The 22,235-nt window shown below is 36.7% G+C and overlaps 1 protein-coding gene across 2 annotated transcripts; it reads right to left on the reverse strand.

Annotated features, from left to right (window-relative positions):
• Positions 1-1,827: 1,827 nt before the first annotated feature.
• LOC113530856 (uncharacterized) lies at positions 1,828-6,177 on the reverse strand. Of its 2 annotated transcripts, XM_026921222.3 has the most exons (7): positions 6,060-6,177; positions 5,653-5,955; positions 5,220-5,543; positions 5,021-5,056; positions 4,124-4,225; positions 3,994-4,025; positions 1,840-2,549 (listed from the first exon to the last, which is right to left on the reverse strand). In XM_026921222.3, the coding sequence occupies exons 1-7, from the start codon at positions 6,097-6,099 to the stop codon at positions 2,289-2,291; spliced, it is 1,098 nt and encodes a 365-aa protein (XP_026777023.2). In that variant the 5' UTR covers positions 6,100-6,177; the 3' UTR covers positions 1,840-2,288. The 2 variants fall into 2 exon arrangements, with proteins under 2 accessions (XP_053096805.1, XP_026777023.2); XM_053240830.1 differs by lacking the exon at positions 5,653-5,955 and having other exon boundaries at positions 1,828-2,549.
• Positions 6,178-22,235: the final 16,058 nt, after the last annotated feature.

Genomic DNA, 22,235 nt, shown 5'->3' on the forward strand with positions numbered 1-22,235 from the left:
TCACGCCTGTAGAAACAGTTGAGGATGGGTGTGCGCATTCTTCTCATTCTTATTATTCTAATTCCTCTTCATTCTCGTTAGAAAGTAGAGGTGCTGTTGTGCCTTCATCACTAATGACGAGGTGTTCAGGGAGCATTTGCAGTTGCCTGTGATGTGCAGGCCCAAGAAACTGAAGTGGCTCACTGTTTTTACTGCTGCACTGCCAGTGTGTAGAGCAGTGTGAGATACTCGGGTCTTTCTGAAGTCAAAAATCACCACTTTAGTCTTGCTGACATTAAGAGAGAGATCATTGTCCTTACGCCAGACTTCAAGCTGCCTCGCTTCCTCTCACTGATGTCGGTGATGAGCCTCATGACATTGCAGTCATCAGCAATCTTGATGACGTGGTTGCTGTGATGTCTGGAAACATAGATGTGGTTGAGCCTGTAGTAGTTGGCTCTATACTGTCTCATTAAAAGCATTCTGTTGTATAAAGGCTATTCTGGGACACAGCAGCGAGTCATGTATCGAGAAAATAATCTGTAAAACTATATTACTATCTTAGTGATCTTCTTCCGTGTATTTATTATTAAAATCACAAATGGAACAAACAAGCTATTATAAATGGAATAAACAAGCTCTTTTGGGTCCTGACCACACGTGTAAGCCTTGGCCAATCTGTGTGAGGGAGATGTAAGGCGGACCATCCACTTCTGTCTGGTTTATTGCTTAGCCTTCCTCACTTCATGTAATTATTCTCTTTTATCAGCTTAACTCACTCCAGTAGAGAGAGCTTACACAGACATTATATTATTATTATTATTATTATTATTATTATTATTCACTACATAATTTGATAATGGAAATTGCAGTTTGTGTTTTTTAAATAACTAAGAGATGTGTTAGTTAGAAAACTTGCTGCCCCCAAGTTTGATCTTAAAGCTCCTCCTACTGTCCACTTACCTGTTTTCATTTTATGGGAAACATACTTACTGTTTAGACAGTTACTTTTATGCTCTAACAATAAAATCTGCATGAAATCCCTTCGGCTGTTTTTACAGTCTAAGTGATATGACATCAGTGCTCTATGATAAAGCATAACAAGGCCTGCAGAAAGAGTCTAAGGTTTGTTAGGATAGATGTTCCCTAGCACTATCCATACTACCCTTATCAGTTCTTAGAAATGAAGGAAAAATTAATAAAGCCTTTACTGTCACATGTACATTTACACATGGATACAGTACAAGCCTTTTTTGAAGATGTGGTCAACAATGATATGATACCTAATCAGTTAACATATTAGTTCACTGCAATATCAACCTTGGTAATAATCGAGGCTATTATAAGAAGGTAACTGACTCCGGGCTTGTCCCATTACGGCATCCTATAAGCCCTGTGTTCCTCCTTCACCTCTGTAATGTTATATGCTATAGCATTACAGCACCATTTCTGAGTCGCTCGCATTAGTAAATGTGGCTATTAATCCTGCTGGTGGCCCAACACCTTAATAAAGAAAGGATATTATGACTAAGATTACACATATGTAAAAGCAAAAGTTTTCCTTCCAGCATTACAACAATCATTGCTCTGATATTAGATTAACTTGTTATACACTTCAAGTTGCACACTCCTTACACGTCTAACAAGACAAACATACAGTATAACATATGAAATACATTGTAAATGTACTGAATATTATTATTAAATATGAACCATCCATATTAACCTTATCAGTTCCTTGTAAATTAACATGCAGCTTCCTAACATTTAAGATCACTGCAGTATCCGTAGAACAAACCTTTGAAATTGTCATTTATTTTTTGCTGAAGAACATCTCATGTGGACCTTGATTATTGAAGTTAACAATAATTTATTGTTTTTTTTCTTTATATGAATTTGCAATCAAATTTCACTTAATATGCAAATACACTTATAATACTGATATTTATGTGACACAGAGTTTCACTCAGGTGTTATGATACAATCTTCACCAGCTATGTGGTCAGTTATACCATTTCACCGTGTCACCAACATTTCATTCACATATAGATGATATGTATTACATTTTACATTTTTTTTACATAACATTTGCAATGTTTTTGAGATGCAGTGTGTGAAGTACAGAAAAACACAATGAAGTGTGCTGTTATAGGAAAATAATCAGTTATGGGGAGTTACTATTACCACCCTGAGGTGATTATTTTCCAATAACAACATGTCCAAACATATACCACAGCAATTTACCAACAATTACATTTTTAATCAATAACCTCACGTCATAATAAAAAGAATAAATGAAAAAGTAAGCATTAAGAATGAAGGGTGTGGTAAATAGAGTTAGTCTGAGTTCTAGTATTCAGACATTGGTAGTGTGAATGTGATTGGTCGGTGGTGTTAGTCAGAGATGCATAACCTGAATCGGATTGGTTGGTGAGGGGGTCCAGTGTTTGGTACGTTGAATCTGATTGGCTTGTAAATGAATCCAGTTTCTGATGATTCAATCTCATTGTGAAGTTCAAGTTTTCATATGGGGGTAAATTAGCCAGGTCATTTTCATAAACAGAAGGAGCCTAAAATAAGAGAAATAAATTACTGAGTTACTTTTTAGTGTAGTGGGATGGTAGAATATCCATCACTCCCAGGCACACAGCATTAAGAGCTATAAAGTTTTCAACATATTCTGTATTTTATGGCCCTGTCCTGTCCTGTTTGTTCTTCCTACACAAGTGGAGCCAATTATTCGGGGAAGACTAGCTATCTGATTGTGCTCAAAGAGCTTGACCCTTATGGCAGGTAGAAAATTGTACAGATGGAAATGGCTACAGTAACTCAGATAACCACTCTGTACAATTGTGGTGAGCAGAAAAATATCTCAGAATGCACATGTCAAACCTTGAAATGGATGGGCTACAACAGCAGAAGACCACTTCAGGTTCCACTTCTGTCTGCCAAGAACAGAACGCTGAGAATGCAGTGGGCACAGGCTCACTATAACTGGACAGTTAACGTGAAAATAACGTAGCCTGGTCTGATGAATCTCGATTTCTGCTGAGGCACACAGATGGTAGGGTCAGAATTTGGCACCAACAGCATGAAACCATGGACCCATCCTGCCTTGTGTCAACAGTCCAGGCTGGTGGAGGTGGTGTAATGGTGTGGGGGATGTTTTCTTGCTACACTTTGTTAATACAAATAAATCATCACTTGAAACCTATTTAAGTATTGTTGCTGACCATGTGCATCCCTTCATGGCCGCAATTTACCCATCTTCTAATGGCTACTTCCAGCATGATACTGCACCATGTCACAAAGCAAAAGTCGTCTCAAACTGGTTTTATGAACATGACAATGAGTTCAGTGTTCTTCAGTGGCCTTCCCAGTCACCGGATCTGAATCCAGTAGAACACCTTTGGGATGTGGTAGGACGGGAGATTTGAAGCCTGAAAGTGGACCTGAAAAATCTGCAGGAATTGTATGATGCAATCATGTCAACATGGACCAGAATCTCAAAGGAATGTTTCCAACATCTTGTGGAATCCATGCCACGAAGAATTGAGGCTGTTTTGAGAGCAAAGGGAGGCCCTACCCAGTAATAGCATAGTGTTCTTAACAAAGTGTTTTCATTGACTGCATATCAAAATATCTAACTTTCACTAGACCACTGTGTAGGTCACATTCTGCAACAACCAAACCACAGCGACATTTCCACTGTGCTACTTGAATAAGATTAATATGTAATCAACATTTTTAACTCATTTTTAAACATAGAAGCACACCAATAACCCCCTTCCTTCCCCGACCCCCAACATATGATTATGACCATATGTAATAAAAAAAAAATGCCATGCAGGCACATGGGAAAATACTTGAAGTAGAGGGGCAGACAGCTGAATGTAAAAGTTTGACATGATTGTTTTTTTTTTTTTTGCCATAGCATAGAGGCTTAGGGGGGCTGCAACCTTAATAAAAACTGATACACAAGTAGATCTAACACAATCAGACATAATTACTCACCTGTTCATTGTCTTGGGATGAAGCTCCTGAACCTGTAATTATACAAATGGCTCAATTTCTTCCAGCTGACTGCAGTGATAAAATCCTACATATGATAAAAATGTGTGTGTGTGTGTGTGTGTGTGTGTACTTTGTGTTCTCTTGTGTCTCAGTTTGTAGACCATCAGTGCAAATCCTCCAATCAGCAGCAGAGCCACACAGACACACACACTGATGATGATGACAGAAGAACCTGGAGAAAGAAACAGAATCAATACAGAACAGGAAAAGAACAAACACATCCTCTTCATACATATCCATAAACATGTGTATTGTAGTGTGTATGTGTGTACAGCAGAGTTGCTGGTCACTTCCTGATCTTTTTTGAACATCGATGTACTAGTGTAATGATGTCATGTTGTAGAAGAAAGACATTAGAACTTGCAGCATCCTGGTACCAAACTAAAATCAAACAAGAATGTTCCAGATCACCTGACTGTAACACACACATCACTAAAAACTGTAAAACACTGATCCCCTGACTGTAACACATTGATCCCCTGACTATAACATATTTCTGCACTGACTGTAAAACACTGATCCCCTGACAGTAACACACTGATTATCTCACTATAACACACTAATCCCCTGACTGCAACACACTGATTATCTGACTACAACACACTGATCCCCTGACCATAACACACTGATCACCTGACTGTAACACACTGATCCCCTGAGTATAACACACTGATCACCTGACTGTAACACACTGATCCCCTGACTAAAACATATTTCTGCACTGACTGTAAAACACTGATCCCCTGACAGTAACAGACTGATTATCTGACTATAACACACTAATCCCCTGACCGTAACACACTGATTCTCTGACTGTAACCCACTGATCCCCTGAGTATAACACACTGATGTTCTGACTGTAACACACTGATATTCTGAATGAAACACACTAACCCTCTGACTCTATACATTTAATATGAATACAGAATGAAACAGTGAGTGTTATGTATAATGAGTGAGTTCTTACTCAAATCCACTACATCAGATGGGATGTCTGTCAGTGCTGCTGACGTTGTGTAGAACATGAAAGAAACAATTACACAGTAAATCTTAGACATTTTAGACGTGACTTTAATACTATCCAGTAGATCACACATATTGGGTGTTAGTGACATCTGTTATTGTAAATATTCACACGTTTAAAACACCATGAATAAAAGTTTCACCTCTAACATGCAGCTGAATCTCTGTGAAGTAGGAGAAATACTGGACTTCTGTGTTATACACTCCACATAAATAAACTCCATCATCAGCTTCTCTCACATCAATGATGCTCACACTGAGAACTTTAGCACTTCTGTCATCAGAAAAGGAGAATCTGCTGTTCTGAGATTTTGATCCAGGATCTAGAATGGCTCTAATAACACTGTCATTATCAAGTTTCTGGATATACTTATAGTCTCGCTCATACACCACTGGATAGTTACAGATGATGCTGGTATTCTGTCCTCGATAAGCGTTCATTATTTTTGGCCCCGCACAACAAGAATCTGTCAATTACACAAACAAGAAAATGAAAAAGCTCAGTAGCTGTGTAATGCCTTAACAATGCTTTAATTTTGTGTTGTAGGGATAAAATGTTTCAGTTTTAATAATAACCATTAACAACTTTCAGGGTCACATCAGTGTATCTCTGAGTTCCTGCTCCCATTCTGTACATTCCAGCATCCTGTGGCTTCAGCTTTCTGATAAACGCTGTTAAGAATCCTTCTGTGTTTTTATACAGCATGAATCTTTCCACTTGAAAATCGTTCTTTCCAGTGTTCAAACGTATTATATCTGTGCATTCTCTGTTTTCCACCTTACAAATATAATTACTCTTTGCTGAACTAGAGTAGACATTAGAGATTAAAATGATGCTTCCTCCTGAGTAGCCAATCACATCAACACAGCCCACTGGACCTGTCAATCAAAAGGAAATCTTACTAATGTCTATAACTCTACTTAATACACTCACAATCCATGACAAATAACTTCATATGTGGTTAATAAAATGAATAGCCGACCTGATATTAGGGAGAGGGTGAAGATGAGGAGGATCTTCATCGTGGACTGGAGCTTCGCTTCACTTCTACTCTTCTTTTGCTCTTTCCCACACACTGAGAAATGTTCTAGTGGACTTCTCTTAGCTGGATGTCATGAGGAATTTCCTCTTTAGACAGGATCTTTTGTGTTGGTGTTTAAATTGAAACTTTCTCAACACCCTCTTCAACACACTGCTAACTTCCTCTATATTACTGTATATGATTTATGTTGTTGGTTATAGCTGCCTTTTCCAAGGGTGTTCACAAAAACTTGCTTACTCTAATGTTACATTAGCTATAGCATTATGGCACCATTTCTGAGTCACTCTCATTAGTAAATGTGATGAGAAATGCTAGTAAATGCTTCCAAACCAATAAGGAACTTGTTATTTTTTTCCTTTAATTTGTCACCCATGTATAAATTCGTTATCTAACAATAAAATCTGCAGGAAGCCAGGATATTGTCACTAAGTTTACACATGCATAAAAGCAAAAGTTTTTCTTCCTGCATTACAGCAATCATTGCTCTGAAATTAGTTTAACTTGCTAAACTTTTCAAGTCGGTCACTCCTTACACACGTCTAACAAGACAAACATGTAACACTCAGGTGTTATGATACAATCTACACCAGCTATGGGGTCAGTTACTCCATGTCACCAACATTTCATTCATTTTAAGTTTACATTGTTAGCAGAAATAAAACAGGAAGAAGGAGATGCAATGTGTGAAGTACAGAAAAACACAATGAAGCGTGCTGTTATAGGAAAATAATCAGTTATGAGGAGTTACTATTACCACCCTGAGGTGATTATTTTCCAATAACAACATGTCCAAACATCTACCACGGCAATTTGCTAACAATTACATTTTTAATCAATAGTCTCACATCATGTGGTAAATAGAGTTAGTAAATTTACAAGCCAATCAGATTCAACGTACCAAACACTGGACCCCCTCACCAACCAATCCGATTCAGGCTACGCGTCTCTGACTACCACCACCAACCAATCACATTCACACTACCAATATCTGAATCCAGTGTTTATTACGTTGAATCTGATTGGTTTGTAAATGAATCCAGTTTCTGATGATTCAATCTCATTGCGATGTTCAACTTTTCATGCGGGGGTAAATTAGCCAGGTCATTCTCATTAACAGAAGGAGCCTAAAATAAGAGAAATAAATTACTGTCACTTTTTAGTGTAGTGGGATGGTAGAATATCCATCACTCCCAGGCACACAGCATTAAGAGTTATAAAGTTTTCAACATATTCTGTATTTTATGTCCTGTTTGTTTTTCCTACACAAGTGGAGCCAATTATTTGGGGAAGACTGGCTATCTGATTGTGCTCAAAGAAGAGGCTTATTGGTTAGCATGTTTGCCTCAACCCCTGGGGTTGGGGGTACGACTTCATGTGTAAACTGTCATGAATTTACTGGTTGCACAATTGCAGTATTTGTCCATGTGGTACACAGTTATAGAAGCAATTTATTTATAATTGCACAATCCGTTATCACCCAGATGAGGATGCGTTCCCTTTTGAGTCTGGTTCCTCTCAAGGTTTCTTCCTCATATCGTCTCAGGGAGTTTTTCCTTGCCCCCGTCACCTCTGGCTTGCTCATTAAGGATAAATTCACATATTTACAATTTATTTTGATTTAATATAATTTGAATGTATTTTTTCTGTAAAGATGCTTTATGACAACATCTATGGTGAAGATGAGGAGGATCTTCATCATGGACTGAAGCTTCACTTCAGTTTGGTTGCTCTTTCCAGCATACTGAGAAATGTCCTAGTGGAGTTCTCTCAGCAGACGTTGCCCAATTTATTTCTGTGTAATTTCATGAGTAACTTCCTCTTTATGTTATTTTTGTGTTGGTGGTTTTTCGTTTTCGTGACATTTTCTCAACACCCTCTCTAACACACTTTTAACCTCCTATGTATTATGTGACTAGTGATGGTGGTTCTATCTGTCTTTTTTTTAACGTGTTCATTAAACCTTGTGTCCAGTGATGGCTGGTCGTGATCTTAACCCTCCTATTATCTTTGGGGTCAATTTGACCCCATTCAATGTTTAACGTCTCTAAATACATGGGTGACGTCATTTTTTTTGCTTCTTATTTACACATTTTGGAGCATCCTGTACACATTTTGGAGCATCAGTGATCCTTGGGGTCAATTTGACCCCAGGCTGTTTTAGCTGTATAAAACATATAAGAAATATAAAAATTTTACACACATTTTTTTTAGATGATATTGAGGGTCACTATAAGATACAATTTTATAATCTTCAAAAAACTTCCTTCTGCTTTAGGGCCCTAATCTAACATAACCATACCTGTAGTATTGCGAGAACCACTTATAGTTCACATGACATGGGGAAGGGGTAAACACAGTTCTCATGAGGACACTGATAGTTCACCCAACATAGGGGAGGAGCAAATATATAAAAGCTTACACAAAAGCCTTCTCTAGAATTTCTCTTGGTGCTCTGTGGGCTCTCTTTATATGAAAAATGAATTGAAAATGACCTTTTAACAAAGGTTTTCTGTCAATGACATTTTGTCACAGTTCTTTGACAGTGTAAGTGACATAGAGGAGGATGTGTCTGAGACAGAGGATAATGTTGAGGAGGACACTGATTATGAGCATCCTCCTCTGATGAGAATGATACTCTTAGTGTTGACCCTCCTGTCAACCACCAGCAGACACATTACCTTCCAAAAAAGCAAAGTTATTATGGTCCCTCTCCCCACTTGAACGGCAGGGTAGACTTAGTGCTGCTAATGTCATCAAAAATGGTCCCAGAGCCACCAGATACGCTGAGGGTGGTATTAGACATGGCTGAAGGACTGAATGGTCATAACATTACATGTGATCATTTTTTTCACATTGTATATGCTGGGTGAAAAACTGCTGAAAAGGGAGGTTACCATGTAGGGGACAATGAGAATAAAACAATCTGGAGCTTCCTTCTGAGCTTCTTGCAATGAAGAACAAGAAGGTAACATCTTCAATGTTTCGCCTTCACTGAAAGAGCCACTGTCATCTCCTATTGCCCCAAGAAAGGGGAAAATGTCCTGCTGATGAGCACCATGAACAAAATGCTGTCCTGAGCACCAGAGAAGACAGGAAATCATAAATGGTCTTGGACTACAATGACTACATTTCTGTTTTACAAATACAATTGTTCTAAATGTTTGAAATTGTGTTTTTTCTCCTGGGGTCAAATTAACCCCGAACATAATACATGTTACTATCCTTGATAACAGAAAATGTTCTTCTTTCCAAATGTTCTAAATAACAAAAATCTGTACTTAGGAATAATATAAAGCTTTTAAAAAACCAAAAAGATCTTTCTTTCCAACTGTAAGTCAATTAGTGAGATTTTATGGTGATTTGCGTAATTTTCCATAGTCACGCAATCGGTATTCTGGATGTATAAAGTGGGGGGAGGGGGGTTGGGTGAGGGTCTATATTTTATTTAAAGGGCTATTTAGGTATTCAACAAATAAACATAAAGTACTTGACACTCAAACTTGGGTAAAACTCATATTCTGGAGGTTTAAATTACTGGGGTCAAATTGACCCCAAGGATAAAAGATGTAATTTTGAGGATAATAGGAGGGTTAAATGGGAGGGCCAAAAAAAAACAAAACGTTCATGCGGTCTACACTGAAGAAATGTCTCATAATCATAACACAACATGAGAGCTAAACATAATGAATAATTAAATCTATGCTACTCAGAAGTCAGCTGAAAACCATCACTGCTGATTGGATCATGGAATGCAGTTCTGGTACAGTAACAACATTCTACCACCATATTATCAGGACATTGCTGCTTCCACATTCCATGTTCGACAACCGCAGACTGTGCGAGAGGTTAAAAAAAAAACCTCAGTAACTCATTGCTGCTATTATGAAGCTCTTCAGGTTGAGTTTTTTTAATGTTGGAATGTAGTTACTCCAGAATCATAATGCTACAGTTAACATGAAACAGTGTTTGACAGGAGGATAAGTACAGTAACTGTAAATAAATACAGTAAATAAACCTAGACAGACAATAAACTATAAAAACTATAAAATATACCATAAACTATTTAATAAATAATACAGTAAACACTAAATTCATCACACTCTATTGCAGAGTAGTACTGAAAGTGTCAACTCTTGAGAGGTATTATGAAAATTCAGTGTTTTTCTTCCAGCATTGCAACAACTGATACTCTTAAAATGAATCCAACACACTATATAATTTAATTTCACACTCTTTACACATGGACAGAACAAACACATAACATTTATAACATATATTCTAAATATATATGATATTGTATATGAACCAGCCATGTTAACCTTAGTTCCTAGAAAAACAGCATGAAGCTTAGATCATTGCAATATCCATAGACGAAGCACTTGAAATTATATCTTTTGATGAAGAAATGCTCACGCACCTTTCTTATTAAAGTAGAAAATCCCCCTGTTTTTTCCTTTATGTCAATTTACGATCAAATTTCACTTGATGTGTAACTACACTTATAATGCTGGTATTTACATAACATACAGTATATTAAGTTTCTCTCAACTGACCTTTGGCTAGTGAGGCAGGTTCGTAGTTGATTAACTTTAAATTGTAGTAAAGCAGCTTGTAATGATGGACCAAAATAAAGTAGCATTATGATAAAAAGAATAAATAAAATATTAAGCACTAAAACTGAAGGGTGTGGTAAATAGAGTTAATCTGAGTTCTAGGATTCAGACACTGGTAGTGTGAATGTGATTGGTCGGTGGTGTTAGTAAGAGACGCGTAGCCTGAATCGGATTGGTTGGTGAGGGGGTCCAGTCTTTGGTACGTTGAATCTGATTGGCTTGTAAATGAATCCAGATTCTGCTGATTCAATCTCATTGCGATGTTCAAGTTTTCATACGGGGGTAAATATGCCAGGTCATTCTCATAAACAGAAGGAGCCTAAAATAAGAGAAATGAATCAGTGTTACTTTTAGTGTAGTGGGATTGTAGCATATCCATCACTCCTTGATATATGGGGTTAACAGTTGTATAGTATTCACTCTGTTGCCTTGAGAAACAAGTCTTTGTATACTCTTTTTGATCGCCAAATAATTGCCTCCACTTGTGGGTGATAGACAAACATGCCACAGCAGGGTTATAACATACTGAATGTAACATGGAAGTGTCAAGAGAACTGACACATTATTTTAACCTTTGGTGTATGGCCAAGGGCATGAATACTTTGGACTGTTTATGTGAATTTATATGAGAATTACAGTTTTGCTACAATAATTCAGTCAGAGCAATATGAGGAAATCATTAAAAGTTTAAGTTTAAACTTGTGAGTGATGTAACCTATGGTAAGATTGTGTAATCAGACCCATTAAATATTAGTGTATATTTTCTCCATTACAATGCTAGTTTCTAAAAAAAATTCTAGTGTCTGCTCAGGCACAACTATTTTTGTGAGAGGAATTTTAAAAAATACATACATACACAAAATTACAACAATGGAGATAAATATACATCACATTCTGAAAACCAAACATGCAGTTATAAAGTTAGTGCAACCAGTTCTATACATAACCACCTAAGCACACAAGCACACACACACACACCTGTTGATTGTCGATAAGCCTCCTCTTGGATGAACGTGCTGAGCCTGTAATTGTACACAAAAAGAATGGCACTCACTTTCTGACAAACTCACCACAGTGATTGCAATAATAAAGTCTGACAGGTGATACAAGAGCAAGTCTGGCTTCTAAAACAGCTGAAAGGTTTCGTTTTTAGTTACCATTTTAGTTACTTTAGTTGTTGAAGTTGTTGGGTTAGGTTTAAGTGCAGGCATAGCATTAATTTGCTGCATTAATAATTAGGAGGTCCTTACGAGAATAGGAAGACAGATATACATGGTGTGTGTTGTGTGGGTGTGAAGAGTACCTTGTGTTCTCTTATATATCAGTATGTAGATCGTCAGTGCAAATCCTCCAAACAGCAGCAGAGCCACACAGACACACACACCGATGATGACACAGGTTTCTTGGAGAGGTTCCTCTGTGGTTCATATGAATACAGAAATTGAGACAATGCAGAACAGAAACTGCATAATTGACCATAATCTTCACAGACGACCAAAAAGCACATTTATTTATATCAGTTGTGGTGTAATTACGTCATGTTGCATGTTATATTCCTGCAGCCTCCTAATATCAAACTGAGATCAAACCAGGAACCTTCTAGCTTTAATGTAAGATCCCTTGACTGTAACACACTGATCCAGAATAATACAGAATAAAAGAGTGAGTTATAATAATAAAAATAATACATTTATTTTATATAGCACCTTTAAAAGTTGCTTTCTCAAGGCGCTTTCCATGAAAGCTTACATAAAGGAAAACACAACAATATAAGACAATATATTATAAATTCAACAAGAAATAAATCACAACAATACAATAAAAAACTAATCAAATAAAAGCATTCCTGAAAAAGAATGTTTTGAGAAGAGTTTTAAAAAAAGCTTAAGAATTAGCATCCTAATGTCAATTGGGAGAGAATTCCAGAGTTTTGGAGCATATGTTGAAAAGGCCCTGTCGTAACCGAGTTTTGGGAACAACTAAGTGACCATGCTGAGAAGATCGTAGAAGGTGTTAAAAGATCTGCCAGATAATGTGGAGCGAGACCATGCAGAGCCTTGTATGTAAGCATTAAGATTTTAAAATCTTACGGTATTTAACAAGGAGCCAGTGTAACGTCTTCAAAACAGGAGTTATATGGTCGCCAGCCCTAGCCCCAGTTAAAATACTAGCTGCTGAATTCTGCAAGTATTGCAATTTATTAAGAGAGGATTTGGACACTCCAACAAGGAGAGCACTGCAATAATCAATTTGTGAGAAAACAAAAGAATTAATCAATTTTTCAGCAACAGAAAAGGGCAACGTAGGCCGAATACATGCAATATTTCTGTACAAAAGGCTCGAATGACAGGGTGGCGTCAAAGATAACACCTAAAAACACCTAACACCTAAAAGATTTTTTAGTTTACTGTGTAGCTCTAGGGCAACACCATCAACTGATAGATCTATAGAAGCAGCATTTCTCAGTCGGTGGGGAGAGCCAAGAAGCATAACTTCAGTTTTAGAGCTATTCAGACACAGAAAATTTTTCTGAATTTTTTTTTATGTATAATGAGTGAGTCTTTGCTGGAATATAATGCATTCAGTGGGATTTCTGTCGCTGCTGTCGATGGTGTCATCCTGTAGTTGCACAGTTTTCTAATGTGTTTAAAACATGCAATAATAAGCACTATATGCTTAGAGCCAAATGAGTCTGTTGCTGCCTTGTAAATTACTCATTTAGTGCTAGTGACAATGGTTGATGTACAGTACTGTGCAAAAGTCTTAGGCATCCTATTTTTTTAGTTCAAACTTTGTTATAGATTTTTATTTTATGACTTCTACATTATTGATTCACTACAAAAACATTTTAGATTTCCAAACATTAGTTTTCCAGCACAAAATTAAATGTTACAGAAAAATGTTTGTATGTCAGTAAAGAAAGCAGCAGATTACATAAGAGACACTTTTCAGACAAAAAAAAAACATAATGAAGGCTGCTGGGTTTTGCTGCAAAAATAAGAAGCAAGTGTGACAAAGTCTCCAGAAGAACTGTGTCTGCTTCTGCAAGATGCTCAGTAACACTTACAGCTCATTTCCTTATAAAACTGCACAAATTGTACCTGAGACTACTATTTTTTTTTTTAATCAAAGAGTCGTCACACCAAATATTGACTTTGTTTCATTGATTACTGTTTACTGCTCTTTATAGTATTTTTTTAAATGTAGAAATATTTAATTTCATTATTTCTGAAAATAAAATTGGTTCATTATTTTTGAAGGCATCTCTGCTCTACAGCATTTCTTTGCATGTGCCTAAGACTTTTGCACAGTACTGCATGTACAGTATGAATTCGTTTTTTTTAAACGGCATGAATAAAAGTCTTACCTGTAATATTTAACTGAATCTCTGGGAATAAGGAGTAATACAGGACTGGTTGGTCTTTGTTCTTCACTCCACATAAATAAACTCCTCCATCAGCTTCTCTCAGGTCACTGATGTTCACAATGACAACTTCAGTACTTCTCTCATAAGAAATTGAGAATCTGCCTTTCTGAGAATTTGTTATAATAGCACGAATGTCTTTAGAAAGATTGTCACTGTCATCTTTGTAAACATACTTCTCAAATTCCTTATACTCCATTGAATAGTTACAGATGATGCTGATTTTTTGTCCTCGATAAGCGGTCATTATTTTTGGCCCTCCGCAACAAGGATCTGTCAATTATACAGATGGGAAAATCAATCAATAAAAATGTGTATACGTTTAGTATTTGTGTTATGTCTTATGATTCATCTGAGAATAATTTATGTTCAGTAGTAAAATAAAGTTAGAAATTTTCTCACTTGTTCGCACGTCCAGGTTCACATCGTAACTGCTCTGATTCCCTATACCAATTCTGTACGTTCCAGCATCCTGTGGCTTCAAGTTTGTGATCAACACTCTCAAGAAACCTGTCTGATTTCTAAACAACATGAATCTGTCTGTATACTCTTGATGTCTTTTGGAACAGTTATTTATTATATAATCACAGTGGTTCTGTCCCATCTTACAAATATATTTATTATCACCTAAATCCCATTGCAGCTTAGACAGTATAATGACACGTCCACCTGAGTATCCAATCACTTCAGAGTGAACCACTGGACCTGTCAATCAAAATAAATTGGTCTGTTAACCTCACTAAGCTTTCAATATTCTTGGATAGCAAACCTCAAATGCAGTTACTAAAAAATATATCTGACCTGAGATTAGGTAGAGGGTGATGATGAGGAGGATCTTCATCCTGGAAATGAAGTTCAGCTTCACTTCTACTCCTTCAGTTCTGTTTAAATTCGTTCTATCTAGCCCACAGAGGAAGGTTTTACTTGTCTTTAATTGTGGTCAGATGTATTTCTGATTTTATCACTTACCATGTTAAGCAATTTCCTGTTAAAAAAACAGGATGTTATGTGTCATAGCAATGTACATACCCTTGAAACCCACTCGTTGTTTTGTCGGACACTGATCATATACATCATACACATGATGTAATCAGTGATAGACGTTACATTTGCCTTTTCATGAGAAATGCACTGTGGAAAGAAAGAAGAGTCTCTTTTTCAGCTTCCTTCATGTGTACTAAAATGTGGATGTGTTTGAAGGCACACAAACTTTATAATATGTTTATGTTCTTTGCCCTATTTAAAAATGGACATCTTATTGGCCTAAGACACCTTTGTAAATTTCTTAGCAGTACATTATCATTAAAAAATACTCATTTTATCTCCCTGATTAGCAAAAAATTAGAAACTATTGAACATGGTAGTGTTAAAAAGAGATAAAGAGAACAAAAGTGATTTTTTCTTCAGGTTTTATTAACTTTACTTAAATTTTAATATATTTTAATATAATTTTATATACCAATGACTTATAATAACAGTGATGAGGGAGGAAGCTAGATCAGATTAGCTAGTGATTAATGGGGTGACATATGCATGTGTGTACTTGGCACTCTGTGATGGACTGGCGTCCTGACTAGGGTGTATTCCTGCCTTGTGCCTAGTGTTTCCAGGATAGACATTGGATTCACCATGACCCTGAACAGTACAAAGCTTACTGAGAATGAATGAATTTAATATAAATATGAATTAGTAAATGTTTAGTGAATATTTGCATTTATTACTGAAAGTGCTCAGAGGACATAAGGTTTCATTTTTTAAAAACTGCATTTTGCTTTGTTTTACCTTTGAACATTTTAAATGAGTCATCTCGACACAAACAAAGCATTCAGGATGGAGTGGTTATGCCATGTGAAATCATCAGCTCATGAAACATCCTGAAATCATCCTGAATCAGTGTATGACAACGACAACATACAATTGGTCTGACGCACAAAATACAAAGCCAACATATGATTCAGTCTGATTCAGGAAACATTAAACGTGTGTTTTGATGTATTGCGTATATAGAGAAAACAATTCAGAGATTCTCATCTTTTAAACCATCCAACTAGTGTCTTGCCCTGTATAAGCAACAGAGAAATACTGTATGTTAGCATGTAAAAGAAGATTGTTGGAGAATGAGATGGTGATGCATTTCTGAGATATTGTTGTTGTTGTGTGCCCTTTCTTCTCCATGGCCATAAGCAACAAAAGAAGGTTCACTTGAAGGGATTCTGCCATATTCTTTGTCATATTTTCAGGATTTTATTCCGACAACAATTTGGGGGCTGTATCACTATTTAATTGTATAATACTGTGGAAATGTGGACAAAGATTTTTCAATGGTTCTCTGTGTAGTTAAGGGATCTTAGCTTCCTAACATTGTTCTAGTTTAGAACCGTTTTTAATAAAGAAAAACTCAGGTTCAATATAAGGGGTTAAGGGTTCCCCCAGAGAGAGGAACAACCCTTGTGCATAATTACAATGGGTCTGTGGGATTGTTTCTCTCTCTCTCTCTCTCTTTCTGTCTAATATATATATATATATATATATATATATATATATATATATATATATATATATATATATGATTCAGTTTTATATATATACAGTGAGGTCAATAAGTATTTGATCACCCTGTGATTTTGCAAGTTCTTCTACTTAGAAATCATGGAGGGGTCTAGAATTTTCAGCATAGGTGCATTTCCACTGTGAGAGACAGAATCTAAAAATAAAAATCCGGAAATCACATTGTATGATTTTTTTAACAATTTATTTGTGAATTACTGTGTCAAATAAGTATTTGATCACTTGAGTCAAAAAATTTTAATATTTGGTACAGAAGCCTTTGTTAACAATTACAGAGGTCAAATGGTTCCTGTAGTTCTTCACCAGGTTTGCACACACTGCAGGCGGGATTTTGGCCCACTCCTCCATACAGATCTTCTCTAGATCTGTCAGGTTTCGGGGCTGTCGCTGAGCAACACGGAGTTTCAGCTCGCTCCAAAGATTTTCTATTGGATTTAGGTCTGGAGACTGGCTAGGCCACTCCAGAACCTTGATATGCTTCTTACGGAGCCACTCCTTGGTTTTCCTGGCTGTGTGCTTTGGGTCATTGTCATGTTGGAAGACCCAGCCACGACCCATCTTTAATGCTCTGACTGAGGGAAGGAGGTTTTTGCCCAATATGTCACAATACATGGCCCCGTTCATCCTCTCCTTAATACAGTGCAGTCGTCCTGTGCAGAAAAACACCCCCAGAGCATGATGCTTCCAGCCCCATGCTTCACTGTAGGTATGGTATTATTGGGATGATACTCATCATTCTTCTTCCTCCAAACACGGCGAATGGAGTTAAGACCAAAAAGTTCTACTTTGGTCTCATCTGACCACAGGACTTTCTCCCATGACTCCTCTGGATCATCCAGATGGTCCCTGGCAAACTTCAGATGGGCCTGGACATGGGCTGACTTAAGCAGTGGAACCTTCCGTGCGATGCAAGATTTTAAACCATGACGTCTTAGTGTATTACTGATAGTAGCCTTGGAAACGATGGTCCCAGCTCTCTTCACGGCATTGACCAGCTCCTCCCGTGTAGTTCTGGGCTGATTCTTCACCATTCTTAGCATCATTGATACCCCACGAGGAGAGATCTTCCATGGGGCCCCAGTCCAAGGGACATTGACAGTCATCATTAGCCTCTTCCATTTTCTGACAAATGCTCCAACAGTTGTTCTTTTTTCACCAAGCTGCTTGGCGATTGCCCCGTAGCCCTTTCCAGCTTTGTGAAGGTCTACAATTTTGTCTCTTGTGTCTTTTGACAGCTCTTTGGTTTTGCCCATGTTGCTACTTAGACTTTGGCTGATTGTGTGGTGCACAGGTGTCTTTATGACAGCTAAAGACCTCAAACAGGTGCTACTAATTTAGAATCATGAGCAGAGTGTAGCTGGACTATTTAAAAGCAAAATAACAGGTCTTTGAGGGTCAGAAATCTGGCTGATAAGCAAGTGATCAAATACTTGTTTGACACAGTAATTCACAAATAAATTGTTAAAAAATCATACAATGTGATTTCCGGATTTTTATTTTTAGATTCTGTCTCTCACAGTGGAAATGCACCTATGCTGAAAATTCTAGACCCCTCCATGATTTCTAAGTAAGAGAACTTGCAAAATCACAGGGTGATCAAATCACAGGGTGATCAAATACTTGACCTCACTGTATATATATATAAAATTCCAAAGATTTGCTTTCAGAAATAATGAAATTAAATATTTCTACATTTAGCAGTAAACAGTAATCAATGAAACAAAGTCAATTTTTGGTGTGACGACCCTTTGATTAAAAAATAGTAGTCTTAGATACAGTTTGTGCAGTTTTATAAGGAAATGAGCTGTAAGAGCATCTTGCAGAAGCAGCCACAGTTCTTCTGGAGACTTTGTCACACTTGCTTCTTATTTTTGCAGCAAAACCCAGCAGCCTTCATTATGTTTTTTTTTTTTTTGTCTGAAAAGTGTCTCTTATGTAATATGATGCTTTACTGACATACAAACATTTTTCTGTAACATTTTATTTTGTGCTGGAAAACTAATGTTTGGAAATCTAAAATGTTTTTGTACTGAATCAGTAATGTAGAAGTCATAAAATAAAAATCTATAACAAAGTTTATACTAAAAAAATAGGGTGTCTAAGACTTTTGCACAGTACTGTACATCAACCATTCTCACTAGCACTAAATGAGTAATTTACAAGGCAGCAACAGACTCATTTGGCTCTAAGCATATAGTGCTTATTATTGCATGTTTTAAACACATTAGAAAACTGTGCAACTACAGGATGACAACATCAGCAGCGACAGAAATCCCACTGAATGCATTATATTCCAGCAAAGACTCACTCATTATACATAAAAACAGAAAAATACAGAAAAATTTTCTGTGTCTGAATAGCTCTAAAACTGAAGTTATGCTTCTTGGCTCTCCCCACCGACTGTGAAATGCTGCTTCTATAGATCTATCAGTTGATGGTGTTGCCCTAGAGCTACACAGTAAACTAAAAAATCTTTTAGGTGTTAGGTGTTTCTAGATGTTATCTTTCGAGCCTTTTGTACAGAACACAGTAAAGACCTCCTTTTTTCATCTCAGAAATATCGCACGTATTCGGCCTACGTTGCCCTTTTCTGTTGCTGAAAAATTGATTAATTCTTTTGTTTTCTCACAAATTGATTATTGCAGTGCTCTCCTTGTTGGAGTGTCCAAATCCTCTCTTAATAAATTGCAATACTTGCAGAATTCAGCAGCTAGTATTTTAACTGGGGCTAGGGCTGGCGACCATATAACTCCTGTTTTGAAGATGTTACACTGGCTCCTTGTTAAATACCGTAAGATTTTAAAATCTTAATGCTTACATACAAGGCTCTGCATGGTCTCGCTCCACAGTATCTGGCAGATCTTTTAACACCTTCTACGATCTTCTCAGCATGGTCACTTAGTTGTTCCCAAAACTCGGTTATGATCCAGGGGTGACAGGGCCTTTTCAACATATGCTCCAAAACTCTGGAATTCTCTCCCAATTGACATTAGGATGCTAATTCTTTAGCTGTTTTTAAAACTCTTCTCAAAACATTCTTTTTCAGGAATGCTTTTATTTGATTAGTTTTTTATTGTATTGTTGTGATTTATTTCTTGTTGAATTTATAATATATTGTCTTATATTGTTGTGTTTTCCTTTATGTAAGCTTTCATGGAAAGCGCCTTGAGAAAGCAACTTTTAAAAGTGCTATATAAAATAAATGTATTATTTTTATTATTATAACTCACTCTTTCATTCTGTATTATTCTGGATCAGTGTGTTACAGTCAAGGGATCTTGCATTAAAGCTAGAAGGTTCCTGGTTTGATCTCAGTTTGATATTAGGAGGCTGCAGGAATATAACATGCAACACGATGTAATTACACCACAACTGATATAAATAAATGTGCTTTTTGGTCGTCTGTGAAGATTATGGTCAATTATGCAGTTTCTGTTCTGCATTGTCTCAATTTCTGTCTTCATATGAACCACAGAGGAACCTCTCCAAGAAACCTGTGTCATCATCGGTGTGTGTGTCTGTGTGGCTCTGCTGCTGTTTGGAGGATTTGCACTGACGATCTACATACTGATATATAAGAGAACACAAGGTACTCTTCACACCCACACAACACACACCATGTATATCTGTCTTCCTATTCTCGTAAGGACCTCCTAATTATTAATGCAGCAAATTAATGCTATGCCTGCACTTAAACCTAACCCTGAACTTCAACAACTAAAGTAACTAAAATGGTAACTAAAAACGAAACCTTTCAGCTGTTTTAGAAGCCAGACTTGCTCTTGTATCACCTGTCAGACTTTATTATTGCAATCACTGTGGTGAGTTTGTCAGAAAGTGAGTGCCATTCTTAGTGTAATTCATACAATTACAGGCTCAGCACGTTCATCCAAGAGGAGGCTTATCGACAATAAACAGGTGTGTGTGTGTGTGTGTGTGTGTGTGTGTGTGTGTTTGTGTGCTTAGGTGGTTATGTATAGAACTGGTTGCACTAACTTCATAACAGCATGTTTGGTTTTCAGAATGTGATGTATATTTATCTCCATTGTTGTAATTTTGTGTATGTATGTATTTTTTAAAATTCCTCTCACAAAAATAGTTGTGCCTGAGCAGACACTAGAATTTTTTTTAGAAACTAGCATTGTAATGGAGAAGATATACACTAATATTTAATGGGTCTGATTACATAATCTTACCATAGGTTACATCACTCACAAGTTTAAACTTAAACTTTTAATGATTTCCTCATATTGCTCAGCAGCCTTCATTATGTTTTTTGTCTGAAAAGTAGTCTTTTATGTAATATGCTGCTTTCTTTACTGACATACAAACATTTTTCTGTAATATTTAATTTTCTGCTGGAAAACTAATGTATTTGGAATGGAATTCTAAAATGTTTTTGTACTGACTCAATAATGTATGTTATACATAAATAAAATGTGGGAACATTTTACTGCAAAGAAATTCAATTTCAAGTTTAACATTGATGGGTAAAATGAAAAGTGTATGCCAGTGTGTATTGTAAAATGATAATGTCAATGGACAAAAATGTCACTGTTAATGGTAAAGCAATGTGAATAGCAGGCAGTATATCAAATCTAATAAAGAATTGACAATTTATTAAATTTGACACTTGGTTGAAAATGTTTAGTGTGGGCTACTTTATATATGTACAAAAGCTCTCCCAATTTTTACGTCATTCAAAATCACAGACTTTATGTACAACACCATAAGGATATGATTGTTCCCTTACTGTAAGTGGCCCATGGATGCAAATAACATCAACGATGCAAACATGTTATTCAAATTAAGTAAGAGGCAGATTTGAATTAATTTTTTCTAACACTAGCAGTGGAAAAGTGGCCCTGGGAATGTGTGATTCATGACTGCAATACAGAGAAAAACCCAAGTAAATATCTATACTTATAAAAATCTATAAAAGTTGCATGCTCTAGAGTATTCAGTGAAGCACTGTTACTGGGTTGACAACAGGCAAAATTTTCCAGACCATCATCCATCCTGTGGTTGAGGAACGAACACTGATGAAAATTTAAATAACTACTGAAAAAAATTTAAATCCAAAAGACACTTCTCAATCTTTTTCCCCTAGCATACAGTCAGGTCCAGAAGTATCTGGACAGTGAACAATTTTCGTAATTCTGCCTCTGTACACCACCACAATGGATTTGAAATGAAGCAATCGACATGTGATTGAAGTGTAGACTTTCAGCTTTAATTCAAGGGGTTTAACAAAAACATTGCATTACTGCAACTGTTAAGGAATTACAGCCATTTTTTACCCAGTCCCTCCATTTTCACAGGCTCAAAAGTAATTGGACAAGTGACTGATAAGCAGTTTCATGGCCAGGTGTGACCTGTTTCCTCATTATTTCATGACAAATTAAGGAGATAAAAAGGTCTGGAGTTGATTCCAACCGTTGAATTTACATTTGGTAGATTAAACATGTTATGTACTTGATCAATTTATTATGAGTCGTCCCCCTCCCCCCC

This window comes from Pangasianodon hypophthalmus, chromosome 16 (assembly GCF_027358585.1).
Source record: "Pangasianodon hypophthalmus isolate fPanHyp1 chromosome 16, fPanHyp1.pri, whole genome shotgun sequence".
NCBI classification, from domain to species: Eukaryota; Metazoa; Chordata; class Actinopteri; order Siluriformes; family Pangasiidae; genus Pangasianodon; species Pangasianodon hypophthalmus.

Excerpts from the sequence above, each read along its gene's own strand:
- LOC113530856 (XM_026921222.3), bottom strand. The coding sequence starts at position 6,099 with ATGAAGATCCTCCTCATCTTCACCCTCTCCCTAATATCAG. Across the intron at positions 5,956-6,059 it reads CACCCTCTCCCTAATATCAG|GTCCAGTGGGCTGTGTTGAT; the intron begins GTCGGCTATTCA and ends TTTGATTGACAG. Across the intron at positions 2,550-3,993 it reads CATCCCAAGACAATGAACAG|GCTCCTTCTGTTTATGAAAA; the intron begins GTGAGTAATTAT and ends CTCTTATTTTAG.